We start from the raw sequence: 22,993 nt of genomic DNA, 5'->3' as shown, positions 1-22,993 counted from the left end.
ATGGAAGCTATATGCGTCACTGTGTGTGCGTGCAAAGACATAAACACACACACACACACACACACACAACAAAATGTAAAAGACAACAAAGTGCTGTTGTGCGTTGGTGGCAGCAGACATGTTGTCTACTTGCAGTCGCTTTTTCAAAAAAAAGCCACAAAATGGCGTCCCAGTCACAAACGTGACCAAAATGTTGATCGGAAGTGACGAAGGGAAGCAGCAGGCCCCAAAAGTTGCCTCAAATTCTTGACGGGCAGATTGAGGCCTCGTTTCAAGCTATCGGGTACTTGACAAGGCTGCCGATATCGGCCACGATACGCAAGGCCAAGAAATCGGACTTGACAGTCGTTGCAACTAACACAAGTTTGATGTATCAAAAGTAGCTTATGACAGAAATAGTTGTTTTTTTTTTTAAGGCCGATGCTAATTCAGATCTTCAGTAGAAAAAAAATAATCAGATGGCCCATTAACAGAGGTGGTAACTCCAGGTCCACTAAGTAAAAACCCTGCCACAGCAAGCTAGCTCCCACAGTGCTTGTTTACCTTTTACGGAGCTAGCTAGCTCCCTCGCTAGCTGCCCATGGTGCTTGTTTACCTTTTACGGAGCTAGCTAGCTCCCTCGCTAGCTGCCCATGGTGCTTGTTTACCTTTTACGGAGCTAGCTAGCTCCCTCGCTAGCTGCCCATGGTGCTTGTTTACCTTTTACAGAGCTAGCTAGCTCCCTCGCTAGCTGCCCATGGTGCTTGTTTACCTTTTACAGAGCTAGCTAGCTCCCTCGCTAGCTGCCCATGGTGCTTGTTTACCTTTTAGCTAGCTGCCTAGCTCGCTGCCGTGGTGCTGGTTGACTTTTTAGGGGGGCTAAAGCCAAACTGAGGCAGGGTTTTTACTTTCTGGATCTGGATTTGCCACCTCTGACAATTAATTAATTTAGACTTTGAGCTATTTGTGGATATTTGCATTCAAACGTGTAATCGTACAAAAGAACAACCTGAGCGTCTTTCTCATCTCAGGAACAGGAAGAAGACGATGCTGATGAAGAGGAGGAAGTGTCGCGGCCCGGCGGAAGGCGCGGGAATCAAATTTCAACGAGATGTCCGAAGGCTAACGGAGGATTTTGTCGACTGCGCGACGAGCGGCGAGGATCGAAGGCCGGCTAAAATTAGACTCGGACGCCAGGGTTCGTTTGCGTGTGCGTTTTTATATGCGCGCATGTGTGTGCGTGTTTGTGAGCGAGAAGAAGATACTTTGAAGTGTGAGGCAAACATCACATGCACAACGCGTGACGTCAAACAGGATCGAATTATTTTGCTTCTTTATGGATTACGCATTAGTTTATACTTTTTTTCAAATATTCAAATTTCCATAAATAATTTTTTTTTGTCAAGAGGGGGGTTTAGGCCAAATAGTGGAACCTCGGATTTCATATGCACAAATTTATGTTTATGGATGACCAAAATCCCCAAAACAAACAATTCGAGTAAAACAATTAAAAATGATGTTTTCAATTTTTCCATTTTGTCTCATTTTTCCGTACATTTGGTCCGTTTTTATTCAAATATGCACCAGACTGAGAATAAATGATCCAAAGTATTGTACATGTACAACGGGTTCAACAAACGGCAACATTTGATCAACAATAACCGTCCCAGACAAGCTCTGTCAAAAGTCAGACCTTCAAAATAAAAGTGAAGAGTTTGTATTTTTGTTCCAGTTTCTCACCGATGAAGTGGATTGACATTGTTTCCTCTGGCAAATTTGGCATCTTCTTTTTTTAACTCAATTCGATTTTTGTCAGACTTTTTGGAATTATTTTCTTTCTGGATTTATCCTGAAAAAAAAAGTGCGGTTCCGCTAAGCAAGAGCGTAAAATCAATCTGGTTGTCAACACACGTGCTGGTTTGCTTTTGACTTTGGAGGCTTTGTGCTATTTATGCATTAGCATGTACGCTAGCATCACGGCTAATGCCTGCAGAGTTCCTTTCAGTTTGTTGACAAGCATGACATCTGCCTTTGTTTACATGCAAATGAGGAATGTCTCACACACACACACACACACACGCACACACACACACACACACACACACTCACGCACACACAAGCGAATGCTGTCATCTGCGAGCTAAATTGAAATTGCATTCATAACCGCACAGTTCATGTGGAGACTTTGGATGATTTTTGGTCTTTTTTTTTTTTCCAACCAATGATATTGCATCTTCTCTGTGTTGCCACGTGGTGAGTGTAATCTGCCTTTCCCAATCCCAATTTCTGTCCTGCATCCACGATGGGACTGCTTCTTTCAACTGTAACATCACAAAAGTGTCCTCACCGTGCCGGAGCGCGTCAAACATTTCTCACCATCTGCCCACGTCAACGTTTTCATCTCTCTGGTAAGTAAGGTTTGATTTGCATTTTCATGATATTAGACACTTTGGATGATGCACAAGGCTGCCTGTATCGGGCAGATTATCGGTGCCGATATTTGCCATTTTGAGGAATATCGGTATTGTTTTTTGTTCTTTTTTAAATCGTAAAAGGGACCGTGGGAACAATTTCTTTCCATTTTCAGTTAACTTTCTCAGAGATGCTGCTGATCTTGGGAGCGCTGTACCTTTTGCTTTTGTTTGAAATTAAAACAAAAATGTGAACGTTTAATATTTGATTCATTTTGCAATTTGGGAAAAATGATTTACTGTCAAAAACTAGGGGGAGCCCCGGCATGTACTTGTTTAAGTTTTCATTTCACATTTTAAAACATCATGACCTCGGGAGCTCCCGAAACTTTTTTTTTTTTTTTAATTGCAAAACTACGACGGCATATTAAGGCCACGTAGAAAAATTTTTTTTAGAGGGCGGGGGCAGTATTCCGAGAAAAAAACGTGAAAATTTGCCAGTTTATAAGGTGGCAGATTTGTGAGAAAAAAACTCTAGTGTAGCAATAGTCTCATGGAACACTCGTTATAAAATGAAAAAGATGGAGACGGACTGATTCTTAATTGAAACTTAACTCGTCATACGCGGCAGCTCGAGCGACAACACTTCCTGATCGCCTATCAGCTGACTAAACACTAACCAATCAGAAGCTAGCAGGAGAGACATCAACATCAACTTGACAACTCAACATGAATGTGTAAATAATAATTGTGGAAAGATAAATGTACAAGTAAATATACATTTGAAGACGTGAATTTAAACATCGTGCGGGTGTGGACCTTCGCTGGCCGTACCCGACACTTCAAATTGCAAACACTTAACATGATGTGGTTCATCTTTGCTAAATCAATTACGATCTCATTTGAAAACTCCACCGAAAAGTATCGGCGCAAACATCCGAGTAGTACGTTGCATGTATTGTTTTCTTCTCGCAAAACTGCCACTTTACAAAGTCGTAAATTGCGAGTTTTTCTCAGATGATTGCCCCGCCTTCTGAAAAAATATCAAATAATTATACGTGGCCGTAATACGCCGTGGTACAAAAAAAACCCGTCTTTAAAAAGCTGTCCACATTTTGCAAATCGGTAAAGTTGTTCATTGAACAAAGTTGGAGACTTTTCCATTTGACTGAAAATGAATATCGGCTCCAAATATCGGTTATTGGCCTCCTTGCCTACTAAAAATCGGTATCAGGTCTGATCAAAGCAAACCTGTAGAGAAAGAAATGCTCTTTTTGCACAATATGGATGATTTGTGGAATTGTGAAGTCCAAAGTTTGCCACTACAGAATGTTTTTCAAGTGAAGCTGCATTGTTCACAGTCGGCCTCTTCCTCCCTTTTCTTTTCTTTTTTGTGTCTGTCCCCCCTGCTGGGGAGGAAGAGGATGACGAAGATGAGGTGGCCAAGCGCTCCCCTGCTGCTTCACGCTTTCATTCAAACAATTCAACACATCTGCATGTACACATTGTCATGCATACGTTCACGTGACTATTTAGATCACAAAGGCAGGGCTGTAAAAGCTGCTATTAGTTTGAAAATAGATGATTGCTGGAGGGAGGGGGGAGGGGGAGGGGGGGTCGGGGGAAGGGCGCTCTCCTGTTGAGAAACAAATGGCCAAGCACGAAAGGAGCCATTTGCTGGAAGAAAGCGGACATTTCCAGGCCCGTGCTGTAAAAGTTGCTTGTTGCTGTGAGCTCCCGCGGGCGGCCGCAGCCACTCGTCTGCCGCACGCAAACATTTTTGTATTTTATAAGTATTTACTTACTTTCAAAGTGCAACGCGGCACTCGCTGGTCCAGGAAAGACATTCGTCATCCACGACGAGTCGACTTTGCTGTTCTGATATTCCCACAAGAAAAATGGCAAAATGACCTGATCTTCACTTCTTCCTTTCAAATCCAAGCAACTTTGGCTGCATGTCATAGCGGCGGCCATCTTGCTTTTCTCTTGGCCAATCACAAGCTGTTTTGGTGGACTGTGCCCAAAAAGCCAAGCCAATGGAAGAAAAGAGGAAATATGACTCGGAAAGCAATGGAGTCGTTTCAAAAAAAGACATTTTGTTGTCTGATCTTCCTGAAAAACATCACATCACTTTTTTTTATTTATTTATTTATTTAGAAACGCATTTAGCACACAGACTAAAAATCTAAATGGCCTGTCAATAGGCCCTGGTGGTTGAAGCCAAAGGGCAGCCATCTTGCGTTGCCATTAATACCAACAACTTGTGTTGAGTTTTGGCTGAAAACATTTTTGAGAAAAAATTCTTAATAACAATTGTTTTCTTAATAATTGAAATCACGATTGATCATTTATTTTTAGCGAGCTAGCTAGCATCAGGCGCTCAAGCCATACTGTGGCAGGGTTTTTACTTTGTGGACCTGAATTTGCTACACCGTGAATGACAAAACATGACCTTAAAAAGTTACTGTTATTTGAATTCTCTTATTGGAAAAAGCTTCACGTAACCCAACGTGATTTCCGCTGGCTGTGACCACAACAACAACAAACAATTTATCGGAATCAGCCATCTTTGTTCTTGACATTGGCCTCGAACGCTTTGAGGTCAAAAGTGTGACAACCCACGCCGGTAAATTCCAACCTTCCTCAAATGCAGAATTTTTAGCAATCAAAACAACTTTGACTCCTTTTTTTTGTCTCTCTTTTAGCCAATCGTAGACTGTTGATGTTGATGGACTGTGCAAAAATGCTAGCGAGCAAGCGAGCTAGATGAAGAGGAAATCAGTAAGAAAGTCAGTAAGTGAGCGCTTGCACTTTCCTGTTTACGTGACCTTGTCGTTTGAGGGTCGCAGCCACCGAGAACATCGCGACTCGAACGCGCTCGGCAGGAAGTCGCTTTGTTGCGTGCAAACAGCACGCGCTGCATCCGGACGCAGTTGGCGCACCGCACCCCTTTGCACCCGTGGACAAAAGGTCAACGACCTTTCGTTTGTCTCACAAATGATTTGCAATCCAAGTGTGTCATGAAAACAATTTGTTTGCGTGTTGTTGTTTTCGACGCGGAGCAGAAAGAGGCAAAAAAAAGATTCGGACAAATGTGCCTGTGTCGTCTCAGCTGTGCGCCTCCCGATGACCTTTCACCCCTCGGCTGCAGACAGGAATCCACAAAAGGATGACCTTTGCCCCCGCCGTCTTCCCGCTGCCTCATTAGAGCCAACGCGAGTCGGCAGGACCGCAACATTGAAAGGACAATTTGCCTCATTAATATGCAGAATAATCATCATAATATTGTCTTCTTCAATTTATTCGCGTCTTTTGGTTTTCCTTCACACTTCATAAAGTCTTTCGTTTGATCCAATTGTGCTTTTGGCTAATTAGCTAATCAGTCAAACGCGACACGCGTGCCGGCCACAATGACGTTCATTTGTTTGCACGCTTTTGCAGTTTAGAGTTGAAAGGAGATAATTAGCCGGCAGTTGAGCTTGCCAATTACCTGAGCTTCATTATTGACATTTCTTTACTTTTGCGTTTTATTTATTGTTTCAATTACGCTCCACTTCCTCGCCGGCCGACATCAGACCACTCGGCAGCAAAAACTCTCCAGTTGAGCGCCAAATTTATCCTCATTCATGAAAACGAACAAAAAGTGATTAAAATTAGAAAGAAAAAAAACATTTTCTTTAATGAAATAAAATAAAAACAAAAATGAACACTAACTGAAGCTACATCGTATGTTTATGCGCCTAATTTTCATGACAGAAAAAGTGGTCTGTCTATTAAATAAATAAATAAATAAGTAAATACATAAATAATAAATGCATTAATTACATCACATTAAATGTATTCATTTCGGGTTTTGCTTTTTGTTTGTTTACTCTATTAAACACTACTTATAGTAACTTTTTTTGTGATTTTGTCTTGTATTTGATAAATACTCCATATAATCCCAAAAAAACAACAACAAACTAAAAGTAATACTAAAACTAATTTAAAAACTCAACTAAAGTATATTTTCAAAAAACTAAAACTAAAAACTCAAGACAAAGCATTTCCCCCAAAAAATCAAGCAAATACAAACTAACAAATGTGCAGTAGAAACTTACTAAAACTAAGAGACTTTTTTAATTACCTTTTTTTAATCTTGCACTCAACAAACACACCATGTAGCAAATATGTGTGTGCGTGCGCGTGCGCGCGCGTGTGTCGGGTGGTAGACTGCATGCGCGATTGAGGTGAGAGGTTGCGTGTGGTCACTTCCTGTCCATTAACGGGATAAAAAGAGCCCCCATCAATCAGCCTGCACCTGGTCACCGCGGTAACCAGCGGATAACCAGCACCACGTGTGTGCCGCTCACCTTTGACCCCTGGCAGGAAGACTTTCAATTTGCTGCGCGTCTCTAAAACTTGCCTCGCACGCTTTGAAGTGGCCGGCAGATCCGATTGCACTTTCAAAGGGAAACCTCGTCAACAGCTCGTACGTCAACGGGAACTTTGTTTTTGGGGGGGTGTTGCCATCAGGCTTTTATGACGGCGAATTAGGGCCACGTATACTGTACATAGATGTTTTTTAGAGGGGGGGGCAATATTGTGAGAAAAAAATCATTTATACTTTATAAAGTGGCAAATTTGTGAGAAAAAAACTCAAGAAGAAACTTACAAGAAATCCACGTAGCGTACTACTCGCATGTTTGTGTCGGGTTTTCAAATAAGGTTATATTAATTGCTTTAATCGTATGATGTTAAACATTGACACTTTAAAGTACGGCAGCATTTAAGTTCATTTGTTCAAATGTACATTTTTCTTTCCAGTATTATTTTTACGCATCTTCTGCTCTCCGTCGTTCACTTGCGTTTGCCAAAAGTATGCTAGCTTCCGATTGGTTGGTGTTAGTCAGCTGAGAGGCCACCAGGAAGTGTTGTCGCCGGAGCTGCCGCGTGTGACGAGTAAAGTTTCAATTCAGAACCCGTCTCCGTCCTGCCTTTTCATTTTAGAAACCAGTCTCCCAAGAACCTCCAAACAATCCTCACATTCGACGATAGCTGCGCTACGTGTATTTCTCGTTACAAGTTTCTCCGTTTTGTTCCTGCAAAATGACCACTTTATGAAGTCTCAAATTTGCCACACTTAATAAGTTACTTAAAAGTACGAGTTCATTTTTGGCCATTGATCAACATGACAATCACGTACTTTTTGACAGAAATCGGCTGATGGATCGGACCACCACTTTTTTTTTCATCTATCAACCTAAAACTGGGAGATTAAATTAGTTTAGAAGAAAACTACAGAGATAATATTTTTTATTAAAGAAAACGTACTGACAAAATGATATGATTTCAGAAATACAGAAGTGATATCAATATTTCAAATAGAAAAAAAAAAGAAATGCACTTTTGTGGCCTACACGCCAACGCGAAGGTGCCGATTGTTGGCACGACCCCCAAGTGGAAAACAGAACGGAATTTTCTGCCGACAAGCTTCATTTATCGGTGACAACGTGCTTGCTGGGTGTGCGCGTGTGCGCGTGAGTGCGTGTGTGTCAGTACACGCCACTGCCGCCGGCGCCATCGACAATCGCTCAAACACACACGCTGACCTGCACTTTGTGAATGTGTGTGTGCGTGTAATCAGTTTCCAACAACACACTCTGCTGCTTAACACACACACACACGTAGCGATCAATAGCGCGATTGCCCCCGGAGGCTGCAAACACTCTCCCAGCAAGTGTTGGGACACGCGTGAGCGATGTGCGCAAAGTAACCCAGAAAGCCGAGTCGGCCATGTTTGTCCTCTTAACCCGCTTGTCAACACGGTTACTCGCCCAAATGTAATCCATTACTTTCTACTTGAACTACGGAGTTCTCTCCCGCTCACAAAAGTTCATGGAAATGCTTGATCTTCACCACGTGGCTTCTTTGGGGTCAAAGCTTTGGACACACCAAAGAAGAACCTTCCGGCCTCAAGTCAAGGTCACGGCAAGGTCAAACATGTCACACACAAAAATTCGTCTTTCTCCAACAATTTTTATCCAATTGTCTCCATACTCGGCGGACTCATCGTTATTAGTAAACTGCACGGCTGACACACTTTGGGCAAGTCGACATTTACCAATAACAAGTTAAAAAATGGACATGCAAAAAAACACGTGGAGTCACGTGTCAAATTAACGATGAGGGCTTTCCACATAATGTCCCTATTTTGGTCACTTTTATGACAACTTTGTACCCAAAAATGCGGCCCACATCATTTTAATTTTGTCAGTATTTTGTCTTTTGTGACTGCACTTATTGTTGAGTCCTTACATCAAAAGCGACGTACGTATATTGTAATTCCGTTTTAAGTTTTTAAGTTGTTACTTTAAAGCGTGCTCTCCACTGAAGCCCAACAAATCCCATCTGCTCCAAAGTCTGACTTTATCCTGAGAAGTTTTGGCATTTCTTGGCCGGCAACAAATTCAACAAAATACAAACAAGCAGCCAAATAACGTTACAGTTGAAAGGCATCCTGGGAAAAGGACCAAAAGGAAGAAAAAGTGTCATTTGCTTGTTTGTAAGTTTTTGCCCTTAAAGTGCATCCGACGCCAGCCTGAATAAACTCACAAGCGCGCACACACAAACGCATCCTGTCAATTGTCTGTCGTCTGCCTGTCAGTCACTAAGTGATGACACAGTGCATACCGCCGCCGCCGCTGCCGCCGCCGCCGCCGCCGCCGTAAAGCAAAGGAGTCAGGAGAGACAACAGACTACACACGCGCACGCACGAGCACACGCACGCACGCACGCACGCACGGCAGCAAAAGAAGGTCAGAGCAGGATTTTGAGGTTAGGGTGAAGTCAAGCCCTGCCGATGTTTTGGGCTTGTTGTTGTTGCCATGCAGCGTTTGCGAGCGCGCAAATGCGAGCGCCGGCAACAGAATGCAAATGACCGGCGCTTGTTAGTGGCTTTACTTTGCGTCCAAATGAAGGAGATGGAGATGAATGTGGGCGGGCGGCCTTGAATAGCTCTCAGAGAGTCAAGAAAGAAAAATGGAACTGAAAGCAAATAAAGATGCAATCTGCCATGAAGACCGCACAGATTATGCTATTTTGTGGCGAGTCATCAAACTTCATCCACATGCGATGACCCAAACTCAAATGATTTGAAATGCCGTCATCAGTCCGCAATGTGCGCTTCAAATTCAGCACAAACATACATTTGAACATATGGTTGGGCCAAAATTGTGCAATTCAAAGCAAAATGGCTTCCATGTGTTCTTTTTGTGGGTCCACTTGTGATAGAATCGTCTTCCAAGTTTGATGTTGCGAAGTCAAACTCGCTTCTGGGGCTAAAAGAATCCCTGTACACAACCCCTAACATGGACCGTTCAAACCAAAATGGCTGACTTCCTGTGTCTATTTAGACATGGCTTCTTGAGACTTTTTTGTGGGTCGACTCATGATTGACATGCTTGGCAAGTTTGATGTTGCTAAACACGTTTTGGGGGCTGAATTAAAGCAACAACAACACTTTCCAGCGTAACTATGCTTTGAAATGTCTGCTTTAAATGAAAATGGCAGATTTCCGGTGTCACGGCTTCTTGAGACGTTTTGGGAGGCCGACTCGTGATAGACATGCCTACCAAGTCAACGTGCATCGAGATTTGGGGGCTAAATGAAAAACAAAACAAACACTCAAGTGGGCAAAGATGACTACAAATGTGGTCAAAATGTCTGCTTGGGAACTAAAATGTCCGCCTTGTGTCTTTTTGGGCATGACTTCAAGTCACGTCTTTGTGTGTTGGAAAACATGTTTAGCATGAATATTTCTAGCTGAAAATGTTTGCTTTTTATCCGTCCTTTTCAGACTTTTTTGTGGTTCTACTCGTGATGGACATGTTGAGCAAGTTTCATGTTGAGTCAAATTGGCTTGGTTGGCTGAAGTTTCAAAAATAAACATCACTGCAGTTAATGACTTTGTGTTTACGCAGACGGACGCTAAATGATCTCAAATGAGGTCTAATGATTGCTTTTCGTGCTATCGTGGATGTAACTGACCCAATATTGATATTTTTGATGTCATGATTTTGTTCTGGTGGCAGAACAAAATGCACCAAGGTCAGAGTTAGCTTCCCGCCGTTAGCGTGACTGACGCTAAGTGACCAAAATGAGCTACAATCAGCTTTTTACGCGGCCTGAAAGTGTTAGCTTGGTCGCCGCAATTACGTCGTTAAAGGCAGTCAAAGTCACAAGCAAAATCATTTCCAGGTGGAGCGTCAACATTTTGGGTTAACGCTCAAAAACTTTTCAGTCTTGGCGTAAGTTTGTCCGATCACGCGCCGCGTTAACGCTGCGTCAAGACAACATCAAATTTAAAAAGACGCGTATTTAGCATTTGGCGGAGACAAGGACGGGCCTTTTGAATAAGTTAGCATTTAAGCAGCACAAAAATTGGCACTGGCAAGCACACACACACACACACACACACACACGCACACACACACACACACACACACACACACACACACACACACACACACACACACTCAATTGGGTCAGTCAATCAGTCAGTCAAGTGTGAGCTCAGCAAACATGGCCATTGATTGCTACAAGTGGGGAGGGCGAGTGGTGGCATTGGCGGGTGTGTGTGTGGGGGGGGGGGAGCCCCTTCCACACAGAGACTCTGTGAAATGTATATATATATATATATATATTGTAGACAGCCATCTTACACTCGTCAAAATTTTCTAGTTTCTAATTTAGCCTAGATAAGCATATTTTATGCTAATTGCCAATTTAGCCATGTGACATTATTATGCCAATCAAGCCAATCGCCTGAGATAGCCGTGCAACAATAACCAGTCTTATAATAGTTTAAGGTTTTTCATTCTAGTTACTTTTTATTTTGTTTTGAGTCAAAAAGAAAGAAAGAAAGAAGACAATTTGGGTCAAAAAATGGACCTGCTACTTCTGCTTCACTCACATTTTTTGTTTTTTTTTGACCCAGCAGTTTTAAAACTCTTAAAAAACGCTTAGTTTTAGATTTATTTATTTTTTTACTAGATTTATTTATTGATTGATTAATGTTACTAGTTTGTTGTTGTTGAGTGCAAGATATTTTTAAAAAAAGTATTAGTATTCTGTAAAGTAAATTATAATTCTCAATCCTTCCTTGTTCTGGTCGGTGGTACAACATTTACAATCATCTGCAAAAGTTCAGGTATGATATTAATTGAAAGAGACAAAAAAAATTGCTCGTTTTATAAATGTAAGACTTATTTTCAGTTTATTTTAAAAACATTTTTGTTTTTATTTCATCTTGTTAACACAAATGTTGTCTCAATTTAAATTTGAGCTGTTTAGTTTTTGCTAGCTACAACAACCTAGATGCTAACTGGCACGTCTCAACAACTCCTAATTCTTTTACAATCCATGATTAGCAGGCTGATCATTTAGCCCGAGATTAATGCTAACTGAGGCCTGCATGTCCATGTTATGCTAACCGACATAGCTAGCTGATGAGGTATTTTGCTAGCTGCTGACATTGTTTTCGTTAGCCATCTTGGGTCGGCGACGCGCATCAAGACAAGACTATTTTGTTTTTTGGTCTCGACTAACATGGTGTAGCCTGCTAGTCACTGATTTAGCTCAAGATGACACTGAAACCCTTTACTAGTCGCTTACATAGCACGAGATACCCATCTGACGCTAACTGCCGTGCTAGGTAAATATTCACATTCCTCAAACCCAAACGTCCCAACAAGCTTATCTTTCCACACAAACGACCCAGAATGCCTTGCAGCAAACGCATCGCCTCGCGGAGCAGGGAGGCGTGAAGGAAGCTTTTAAACTGTCGTCACGGCGACACGTCGTCGCCTCAGGATGTATGCTAGCATAGCGTGTGTGTCCGTGTGTGTGCGTGCGTGTCAGCTAGGACACGCCCACCCTTTTAGCGTTGCCACGGTAACGGCTGTGAGGGACAAAGCGTTTCACTTGTCAGTTTGTCAGCTTGTCAGTGTCCCCGTCATTACCTTTCGAGTGCCGCTAACACTTTAGCGGCCATAAAAAAAAAAAAGTAGAAAAAGTGACAAAAGTGACAAAAGTGAAGAGGTGGTGTGATAATCTTTCACACGGAAAGCTAAATGACAAACTATTGAGTGACTACTCACAACTTTGCGTAGACATTTTTTATGGGGGGTTCAAATAGTTTTTTTTGTTTGTTTTTTTGGAAGAAAAAAAAAAAGTCTATCAATATGAATACTATGCTATATTAATCAAAATCACAAAATACATTTTTGGAAACCGTTTCTTTTTTTTTACTTTGACTCGGAAGATGACATCTAAAAAATACCTTGTAAAAAAAATATTCTTGTTAAAAACCTGCGTTTTTTTCTCTTTTTGGTCCTTTTTAAATGACTTCCTGTTTTTCTTTTTCCTAACTACTGTTCTTGTCCAAGTCATTTTTTGATGATGATGTTGATGTTTGAACACACAACATGGACATACACAAACACACACACGAACGCACACAAACACACACACACCAAACAAATGAGGCTGAAGACTTTTGTTGACTCATTCGGGGAAAATCACAACAACGAGGAAGAAGGAAAAGAAAGAAAAAGAAAAAAATGTGACAGGAAACTGCGACCTCAATCCTCCACTAATTTTGGGCCAGATTACGCTCAGACGCTAATCCCAGACTTTTTTCAATGTCTTCCTTCCTTATTTTGCAAAGTCTTGTTTGGATGCCAGACTTCAAGTTCATATTCTGCAGCTTTTTCTTGAAAAAAACAACTTGCTATGAGTTTTTCCATAAAATGGTTATGCTTGTCTTTTATCAAAAAACTATTTTATTGGTAGTTTGCAACTTTATATCCATAATATTATATCTTTCTTGGAAAATGCCATCAAACGTTATTTATTTGGGATTTTTCAATGAGATAAAATAAAAAAAAATTCTACATTGTATTACAAAGTTAAATAATATATTAATTTCTAATACAAATTTAAAAAGAACTTTTTTCCTCAGAATTGAAAAAAAAAAACTTTTCCTAGAAAAAATATATTTTATTTTCTATGAAAACTATGACCTTGTTTTCACACAGATTATTCTTTTCCCTGGAAACCGACAACTTCATCCTCATACTCTAAGATTACAATTGAGTTTGTAAAATATAAATCTGATTTAATTTCATAAGATATAAGAGTGTAAAAGTTCTATGAGTGATGCGAACGCGTGAGTTAACAGGCGACCTCAATCCCGCGCTAACCTCCTGCCAGATTACGGCCAGATGCTAATCCCGACATTTACCCACATTTTGCTCCCATCTTCCCTTTCTCACTTTTTCTTGCTTAGGCTTTTTCCTCATTTTGGATTCTTGTCTTGTTCACTCGACAGCGGAAGCTCCTCAAATCATTCCCAAATTCAAATCATGAAAAGAAGGAAAAGAAAGGAAATGAAAGATGAAGATGGGAGGTCAAATGCGGGATTAGCGCCGAACAGATGTTGACGCACACGCAAATGTTAAGAGCCGGCTAAAGTGCTCCTTAAATGCTGCCGTTAACTAATCTCGCGCGTAACGTGCTGGCAGCCGGCAAACAGGAAATGTAACCCATTTGAAAAATAATAATTCTATAATGTGAACAAAAACGGACGTCATTGGAGTTATTGCACAATGTAAACAATTCACATGAGCAAGATGTGAAAAGAAAAATGCCAGAAGCTGTTTTTTTAGTCTTTAAATTTGACAAATGTTTTTGTGACGCGAGCTCACGTGCCAAAAACAGCAAAGCCACCAAAAAATGGCTGTTTTCCACTCACGGACGCTGAAAAATAAGTTGCAGAAGACAAACATTAGCAAAAAGTTTGGATTTTTGTCCACCCGAACGTCCCAATATAACCAAGTTGCAAATTGGGTCAAAGGTCAATTTGGCAATCCTGAATTAACATTGTACATATCCACAACGTCTTTTTATTGAAGATGCATGTGTAAGTTAATTGTAACGAGTTGAAAGGTCAGATCGAGATATCCGGAAATGTTATACCTTCAACAGAACAACAGCTTTCAGGTTTCTGCAATTTGATCCTGACTAAACAGAAATTCCGCTTACAGATATCTAAACCTTCATTTCACCTCATTACATTTTTTAAAATACAAATGAAGGTGAATTAGCGACATCTCAAAGAGGAATTGCAACTTTTCATTTCACATTACAACCGCAGGTTCGATATGATTGAACTCTTTTATAAAAATTAAAATACATTTTTGACCAAACATATATGAGTTTGTTTAAAAAATATATTTTGTTTTTTTTTATGAAAAGAAAAAAGAATGTATTCAAAATGAAACTTTTCTTTGGCATTTTCCAGCCTCAGAGTAAGGATGGAAATGTGGAAGCATCTCATTTGAGTGTGTCATTAGCCCGTTAGCATGTTAGCGTGACGGCAGCTGCTGCCAAATTTGTTGCTGGTGGAGCCGCTCAGTCGCTCGCTCGGTTGGGGTCAATCCATTTTTTATCGCCGTTAGCCTGCAGCTGAACGACTTTTAGCAACAGACCGCGTGAGCGAAACAAAACCATGAGTGTGTCATCGCTAGCAAAACAAAGTTTGTGGGTGGCCATGCGAGAGCATCAAAGGAGTCTTTCACAGATAAACCACAGGAAAATTCTGCTTTTCTATAAAAATAGGACACTTTTGACAAGAATGGACTATTTTTTAATGTATATTCTTAGAGAGTTGATAATATTTACTTCCCAAAATTATGACTGAAACTCACAAGATTGTGATTGTGAAAAAAAAAATATATATATATAATTTTTCCTTATAAGATAAAAGAAAAAAGAATCCTGACAATTTTAATTTCTCAAAAGCTGACTTTTCCCCTCCAAAAGCCACTACAGTATATCTCAAATGTATGCTTAAAAATATATCGAAGATGAGCAAGCGTGCCTAGCAAGCTGTTGTCGCTGGCGTGCGTTAGCATCTGGCAAATGGAAAACAAAACATCAAAAAATATCCTCCGTGTGACACACAAACTAAGCAGAGGTTTTTTCTCTCGTTATTTTTTCCTTCTGTGTTGCATGTAGCTGCTGCTTGCGTGTTCGCCCACACACGGCGCAGCTGGACCGTTTCTGACCTTTAACCCCACCTACAGGTACGCCGGTGCACTGACCTCCGCCACTGCAGATGACGAACACCTGCTAACACCGACAGCGGCGCACACGCTAACTTGTTTGGTGCCCTCCAGGGGTCCCAGACTTTTCCTTACTTCTGACATTGACTAACACAAACTTGCTTTTTCTTTTTTTCCTGTACTTTGTGGTCCACTAGTTTTCACATCACTGTGAGGACACACACACACACACACACACATACACGTGTTTTTAACACCTTTTAAGACTTAAATAACATTTAATCTTGCCGTTTTTTTCATAATGATGAGTAGCATGTTAGCTTGCTAACGGCTGACTTAATAGTGACATGTGCAGCATTCAAAGCTAACGTTAGCTAGCATATTATGTGCACAAGTTCAAGCAAATAAATGCAAATGTGGAAATACCACGTTAGCATGTTTGCTAATCAATCAGCATGAAAACTGTGTTAAAGATTGACAGGTGACTGTGAAATTGTCAAATACTCACAAATCTGTGTGTGTGTGTGTGTGCGTGTGTGTGTGTGTGTGTGTGTGTGTGTGTGTGTGTGTGTGTGTGTGTGCCTCAGGCGGGTTTCCGTTCCACTTTGTTTGTTTTGTTTGGAGCAGGTGGCACCACACATGCACACGCACACAATGACAAAATGATATTTCTTATGTTGTGGAGTTTCTGGACCCACGCACACACACACAAACACACGCGCACACACACACACACACAGACACGTGCGTACAGACCCACACGCAATTTTTGAAATGCAAGGCGTCACTCGATGAAACGTTGAGGACGTACGATGTATTTTGGATGAAAAGTAAGTTTGGACCGAAGGTCTAAGATGTGGTCGGTCTTGGGTTTGAGTTTGGCTGTAAAGTTGAACACGTTGTTGGTTCTTGGCCGGATGGTTTTGTTTTAATGTTGTGGCTTGAAGGCTTTAAAAAGTGGCAGATTGTCGAGTGTCAAGTTGGTCGTAGGGAGTAAGAAAGTGTCGTGAGTACTGTAACGTGTGTAGTACGTCACACATTGGGTATTATTGACATTCTTTTGGTTTGACGACTGCAGCGAAACTTCCATCGTGACGAATGATGATGACGGTGTGTTCAGGAACGTAGGAAATTGTGGGATGTTTGTTTTGTATTTCGTCACGGTTGGCAGAGGAAGTGAGTCGCATAAAGACGCCATTGTGGACGACCACACACACACACACACACACACACACACGCACGCACGCACGCACGCACGCACGCACACACACACACACACACGCACGCACACACACACACACACGCACACATATAGCTCAGCTCAGCCCACCAGCTGTCAATCAAACGTGTCCCAACATGAAGTCAAACAACACTTGACTAGCGACATGCTAACAAGTTCCCGCTAGTGCCTCTTGACTCCACAAACGCGTGAAACTTGGAAAAACACACCACGCTGAACGCATCGGTCGCAAGGAGACATGTTAGCAAGCAAAAATGGAGGACAACAAGAGTTTGTTTATGTTTACATTTGATCCAACAGGCTAAGCTAATGCTAGCATGTGCATTTAAAGCGACTGGCTTCTACTGTGTAAGGTGAAGTGAATCTTTCAGGTACATTTGGTTCTTGGGTTTACAACGGTTCTAGCGTGTCAGGATCTTTTAGGGAGCAAAGTGTTATAAGGTTCGAGAGTCACCTGATTCATAAGCACCCAGGTGGTATCTGCTTGGCACACTTGAAACCAGGTACTACAAATAGCATGCCAAGTGGGTACCAAGCAATGAAATGATTGGAAAGGTTTTTCTTTCGTAAAGACAGCAAGGGACGGTTAGGGTACGAGAGAGAGTAAGGGGTCTCGAGCACATTTTGTCAACCTTCTGTTAGGCTGTCTCGTCTTCAAGTGACTTCACGGGCACTCGTAAAGGACACGCCGCCATGCTAACTGTCACATGATTGCATGCGTGCGTGAGTCAACAACAACACATGCACGCACGGGTCAGCGCGTTGCCATGGCGACGGTTAATTGCTCAAGCAGGACGGACGGATGCGCCCGACTGCTAACGCGGAGTCCGTCTGTGTGTTTTGTGTGTGAACGTGTATTTGCGTTACGAGGACATGAAAGCGTGACACTTAAGGAGATCAAATGTTTTGGGTTCCAATAATTAGTATCTCTTCGTACCCCAATAAATGATCAATATGAAGAATAACAAATCAATTGATTGTTGTGGCAAATACTTTCTCTTTTTACAGTATGAAAAAGTCTACACACCCCTGCTAAAATACCAAGTTTTTGATATAACTATGTATCTTTTCAAAACTTTTCCCTTCATGAATGTGACCTTTGACCTAATTTTAAAAAAACTATTTTTGGGGAGAGAAATAAATTGGCATAAAAGTGTAAATATTTTTGGGGGGGCCGGTGTTAACTCGTGAATGGAACTCATCGACGGGCCACAAAATCACACAGTGACTCCAGTTGTTTTTTTTTCTTTTGAAGTGGAAAATTGAATTTTAAGACTCGTGAACAGCCAATTGAGGATTATTGCCTTATTTGAAGCAATGAATAATTTGACAAAATCTCATTTAAAACATAAATGAAGACCTCTAATCTAACAAAAAAAATCAACTAATCTAATGACTAATCTCATCTAATTACTGCTTTGTGAAGCTGCGATGGAAAAAAAGGAACATTTGATCTCCAACATGTGAAAGATGGAAATGAAAACGTCACCTGCACCATCACCTGCATCATCTTCATCACCCTCACCTTCATCGTCCCCATCCAGCAATGAGTGAAAGCACAGACAAGCGCCACACAAGCAATCACATTGAAAGCATGTTTATTCAAATGAAATATGCTTTGGTAAAAAAACAACAAATAATAATAATAAATGATACAAACATCACATGTACATGAAGTCCAATTAGAGAACAAGAAGAGGAACAACAACACCGGGAAATGAGTGCAAAGCGTGTGTGTGTGTGTGTGTGTGTGTGTGTGTGTCTTTGGTTTGTCAGTGCGTGTGAGGATCATACAGTGAAACACGCACACACAATGAATATATATCATGTCGTGTATTTACAGGATGTGACAATAAAGAAACGAGACTGACTCAATGCTAACGAGCTAACAGCTTCTGTGCGTCTCGTGGCACGTCTGGCAACAATGATGCAAAATGATTGTCCTGGTTTTTTTTTTTTGCATTTCTCAGGCTTTTGCTTATAAGGCGTGTAAGTCAAATGAAAGTAGGTCAAAATAAAGGTTGTTGTGCATTTTAGGCACAACCTGAAATATCAGCTAACATCTGGGAAAAAAAAACAAAAAAACAAAAGTTGAAGCAGTCTCGTGTCTTTATTATCCTACGTGCTCTTGATTTGATTGCCCGTCCTTGTTCTTGTTGTACTTTGGACAGCCTGACCAGAAGCCAAGAACTACTTTTCTCACACACCCACACAAGCGCGCACACACTGAAGACATGAAATAGAACAAGGCACTGTGGGTAATAAATGAAGGCTAACATTACCCACCGAGAGTCTGTGCAAAGTGTTTGACTTTTTGGGAGCCGGTCTGATTGCGACGACCTTTCCTCACTTTCATTTCAAAACAAGCAAATCGAAATCTCTCAACCTTACAAAGACGGACGGGTGCAGAAAATGAAAACACAAACAAACAGAAAATTAAAGTGAGGATTTCACAGTAGTGGTTTGTCATCGTGAAAATTCAACACGCTTACAAAAGCTCCTTCATTGAACGCCCGAGTGAAAATAAACAAGAAAGTCAAGTAAGGCTCGACCCGTGGCAGGTTTCAAATGCCCCCTTTTTATGGTCTAAGCAACAAAATGTCTCCGTGAGAACCCCCCGTGTGGTCTATCCCGCATCCTTCATGACGTCCATGTGGGCAGTGAACGGAAAAAAATGGTGAAGGAAACCAACGCAAACGTGGGGGGGAAAAAAAAAAGGAAAAAAAAGAAGAAATAAAGATGAACGTCCCAAACTACCACACCCCGTCGGTCCAATAGATGTCCGGCTGGTACATGGGCGCGTTTGCGTAATGTCCTACCTGTTTGCTGCTGTATTTGGGCGCGTTGGCCTTGTAGCTGTAATCCGAATATTGGTCGGAGCCCGTGGAGTTGTTGTCACCCGTGCCCACGAAGGTGTTGGTGGCGGGGAGGTCCTGCACCGCTTGGTGCTTCTTGGAGGCCGAGGGCGACTGCGGCTGCAGCTGGATGGACGGCAGCGGCGAGTTGGAGCGGTAGTGGCGCCCCAAGTCGGGACTCCCGGGCGGGTAGTTGAGGGGCAAGTGTATCCGGGGGCTGTCGCTCACGGCTTCGTTGATGAGGTTGAACTTGAGGCCCTTCTGGAGGCCGGCCTCCTCGTCCTCTTCCAGAGGTTTGGCCGGTTTGGGAGCTTTGCTCTTTTTGCTCTTTTTGCCCTTGGAGTTTTTGGGTCCCTGCTTGGGTGCGAACAGGTCTTTGCTCTCCTTCTTGCCCGCCTGGTAGCCACTCTTGGCGTCCTTCTGGAGCCGGTGCCGGATGACCACCACGGCTACAATGACCAAGATGACGCCGGCGATCCCGGCCAGGCTTCCGTACAGGATGTTGCTGCGCTGCGCCATGGCGTACTCGGGGTCTCCCGCGATGTCCCGGTCCAGCGGGGTGTACAGACTGTGCCCGACCAGAGCCTCGATCAGTGACACGTTGGCCTTGGTGTCATTGACAAAGACATGCACCAGCGCGGTGGTGTAGCGATGCGGCTTGCCCTTGTCCCGAACCTGCACCACCAGCCGGTGCAGCCCGTTGTGCTTCCCGGTGAATTCCTGCGCCAGAGTGATCTCCCCCGTGGTGGGCGAAATTTGGAACAGTCCATACGGGTTCCCGCCAGTGATGCTGTAGTCCAGCTCGGCATTGGGTCCGGAATCAATGTCCTCGGCTACCACCACCTCCACGCGAGTCTCTGGTGGGGTGACGGGGCTCAGGTACTTGTAGGACGAGTTGGCGGGTCTGGTGACGTAGGGGGCGTTGTCGTTCTCGTCCAGGACGTTGATGGTGACGCCCACGTAGGAGGATCGAGGAGGGTCACCGGCGTCCACCGCCTTGAGCCGGAAGGTGTAGGTACTTTCCTTCTCCCGGTCGAAGGAGATGCTGGACAAGATGTTTCCGGTGCCGTTCTGGATGACAAACTTGCCGTTGTCGGGCTCGACAAACAGTCTAACTCGAGCGTTGTCGCCCTTGTCGACATCCGTGACAGTGACCACGCCCACAGGGTTGAGCGGTGGCATGTTCTCGATGACGGAAAAGCTGTAGCCGCTCAACATGAATTTGGGGTCGTTGTCGTTGCGGTCCAGGACGTTAATCACCACTGTCGCTGTGCCGGTTTTACAAGGGACGCCTTTGTCGGCCGCCGCCACACGGAACTCATAGCGCTCCGTCTCCTCGCGGTCCAGCAGATTCTTGACTCGAACCTCGCCGCTGCTGCCGTCAATTTCGAAAAGCACGGTGGCTGAGCGCTCCACGATGCTGTAGACCAACTCAGCGTTACTGCCGCTGTCGGCATCAGCAGCCACCACCTGGAGCACCTTGTCGCCCGGGTGGTTCCCCTCGGCAAAGTCCACTTCCAGGATGGCCGGAGAGAAAGTGGGCGTGTTGTCGTTCATGTCGGTGACGTGCACTTTTAGGGAGTTGGTGCTAGACAAAGCGGGGTTGCCAGAATCTACCGCCACAATCTCAATCCTGTAATCCTTCACTCGCTCGTAATCCAGCAGTGTGGTGGTCTGCAGGAAGTATTTCCTTTTACGGTCGTTGCTGGACTCGCTCAAAGGTTGCAGCTGGAACGGGACGTCACCGGCCACCACGCACGTCACCACCGCGTTCTCCCCCTCGTCACGGTCAGACACCTGGACCAACGCCACGGCGGTGCCCACCGGCATGTCCTCAGAGATGTTGGCGATTCCATCCTGGTGCGTTACAAGGCCGATGCCGCGGATCTCAATGGTGGGAGCGTTGTCATTCTGGTCCCGAACGGTGATGGTTACCAGGACTTTGGAGCTCTTGGAGTTTGGCCCGCGGTCTTTGGCCACAACAAAGAACCTGAGGAAGCTCTCCTCCTCGCGGTCCACCATGCCTTTGACATAGATGATTCCCGTGGAACGGTCGATGCGCAGAAGTCTCTGGACAGTCTCGGACATCTGGTACAGATTGTAGTCGATCTCGCCGTTGGTGCCCATGTCGGCATCGTTGGCACGGACCTGAAAAGACAAGACAGCATGTGTTTACACTTTCAAGTCTCAAACCACTTCATTCCTAGTCATGGTAGGAACATGAACATATTTGAAGAAATTACCAAACAGGCTGACAAACATAAAGGAAGGAATGTGCATGAGTAAGGATTTTATAGCCCCTGACCCACAAATCTTAATCCATAATCTGCTAGCCTAAACCGAAACCCACAAATTTGAATCCCAATTACTCTACTCTTGATGCCCAATTATGAGCCTTAGCCATATCCATAACCCCAAACTAAGCCTAACCTTCCCTAACCCCATCCTTGCTTGAAATTCGAACCCACTACTTCAACAATTTACCCTACCCTACCCTTACCTCGACCTCTAGTATATTTAACAAAGGGAAAATAAACTAAATGAAATATTCTTACCCTTACTAATGGACCTAATTTAACTTAACCACCCACTAGCACTTGCTTGAAACCCTAATTTAACCCAACCCTAAATCTGACCCCCAATTTAATGAATACCCCTACACCTAACCCACCAACCTTAAACCCCTTTCCCACCACAAATAAACCTTAACAAACACTTACCCTACACATAAAGCCGTTTTCAACACAGCATTCCACTGGAATTGTTTGTCAAAACATAGAGTCAAATTGAATGCAGACTTTCAAGACACCAGACGCATTAGTCAGATTAATTTCGATCTTGCGGCCTCGGAAAGAGTCACAAAGAGAGGCAGCTGCTAAGATACCGCGACAAACATTTCCCTCTCGTTTGGCCGGGCGGGAGCAGGAATCATTGAGACAGGCGGCGGCTCATTGGCCTTTAACGGCCACCAGTGAATGTTAATGTTCTTCTTCTTATTAGGATGAAAGTGCGGCCTCCTCCAGGGAACATTAGCGGACGAGGGAGGACACATCACAGCCGCTTGTGATCCGCGTTCACTCGGCCAAATAAAGACAAAACATAATCAAAACAGCTGCTCCGAATGGCCAAACGTCCTGCTACATAACGTCAATTCATCTTGGACTTTGGACATCACAAGGAGAATTGCGCTTGTCTTTTGATGAGATTGTAATGAGAAATAATTATTTAGCAGCTGGGCACATGAGAGAATGTGAATGTTCATATTATTAGAAGAACAAAATACCCTGCACCTGCCGTGGATGCGTAAATGTCTCAATAAGACGCCAACACGGGCAGTTGCAAGGAACGATCTGATTGTTACTGAACACAAGACCTTTTTTTTTTTCCCAGACAAAGTCAGTG

General features: G+C 43.1%; 1 protein-coding gene across 2 annotated transcripts in view; it reads right to left on the bottom strand.

The window, feature by feature from the left end:
- LOC144056061 (protocadherin-1-like) overlaps nucleotides 1-22,993 on the bottom strand; it is a 97,720-nt gene that overhangs the window by 62,802 nt on the left and 11,925 nt on the right. For both annotated transcript variants that reach the window (XM_077572440.1, XM_077572441.1), the window contains one exon: nucleotides 19,556-21,739. In XM_077572440.1, the coding sequence (XP_077428566.1) occupies nucleotides 19,556-21,739 (2,184 nt within the window). The remainder of the gene's footprint in view (nucleotides 1-19,555; nucleotides 21,740-22,993) is intronic.

This window comes from Vanacampus margaritifer, chromosome 8 (genome assembly GCF_051991255.1).
Source record: "Vanacampus margaritifer isolate UIUO_Vmar chromosome 8, RoL_Vmar_1.0, whole genome shotgun sequence".
NCBI classification, from domain to species: Eukaryota; Metazoa; Chordata; class Actinopteri; order Syngnathiformes; family Syngnathidae; genus Vanacampus; species Vanacampus margaritifer.
The sequence above is the reverse complement of the archived record's forward strand: the minus strand, read 5'-3'. Positions and strand labels throughout refer to the sequence as shown.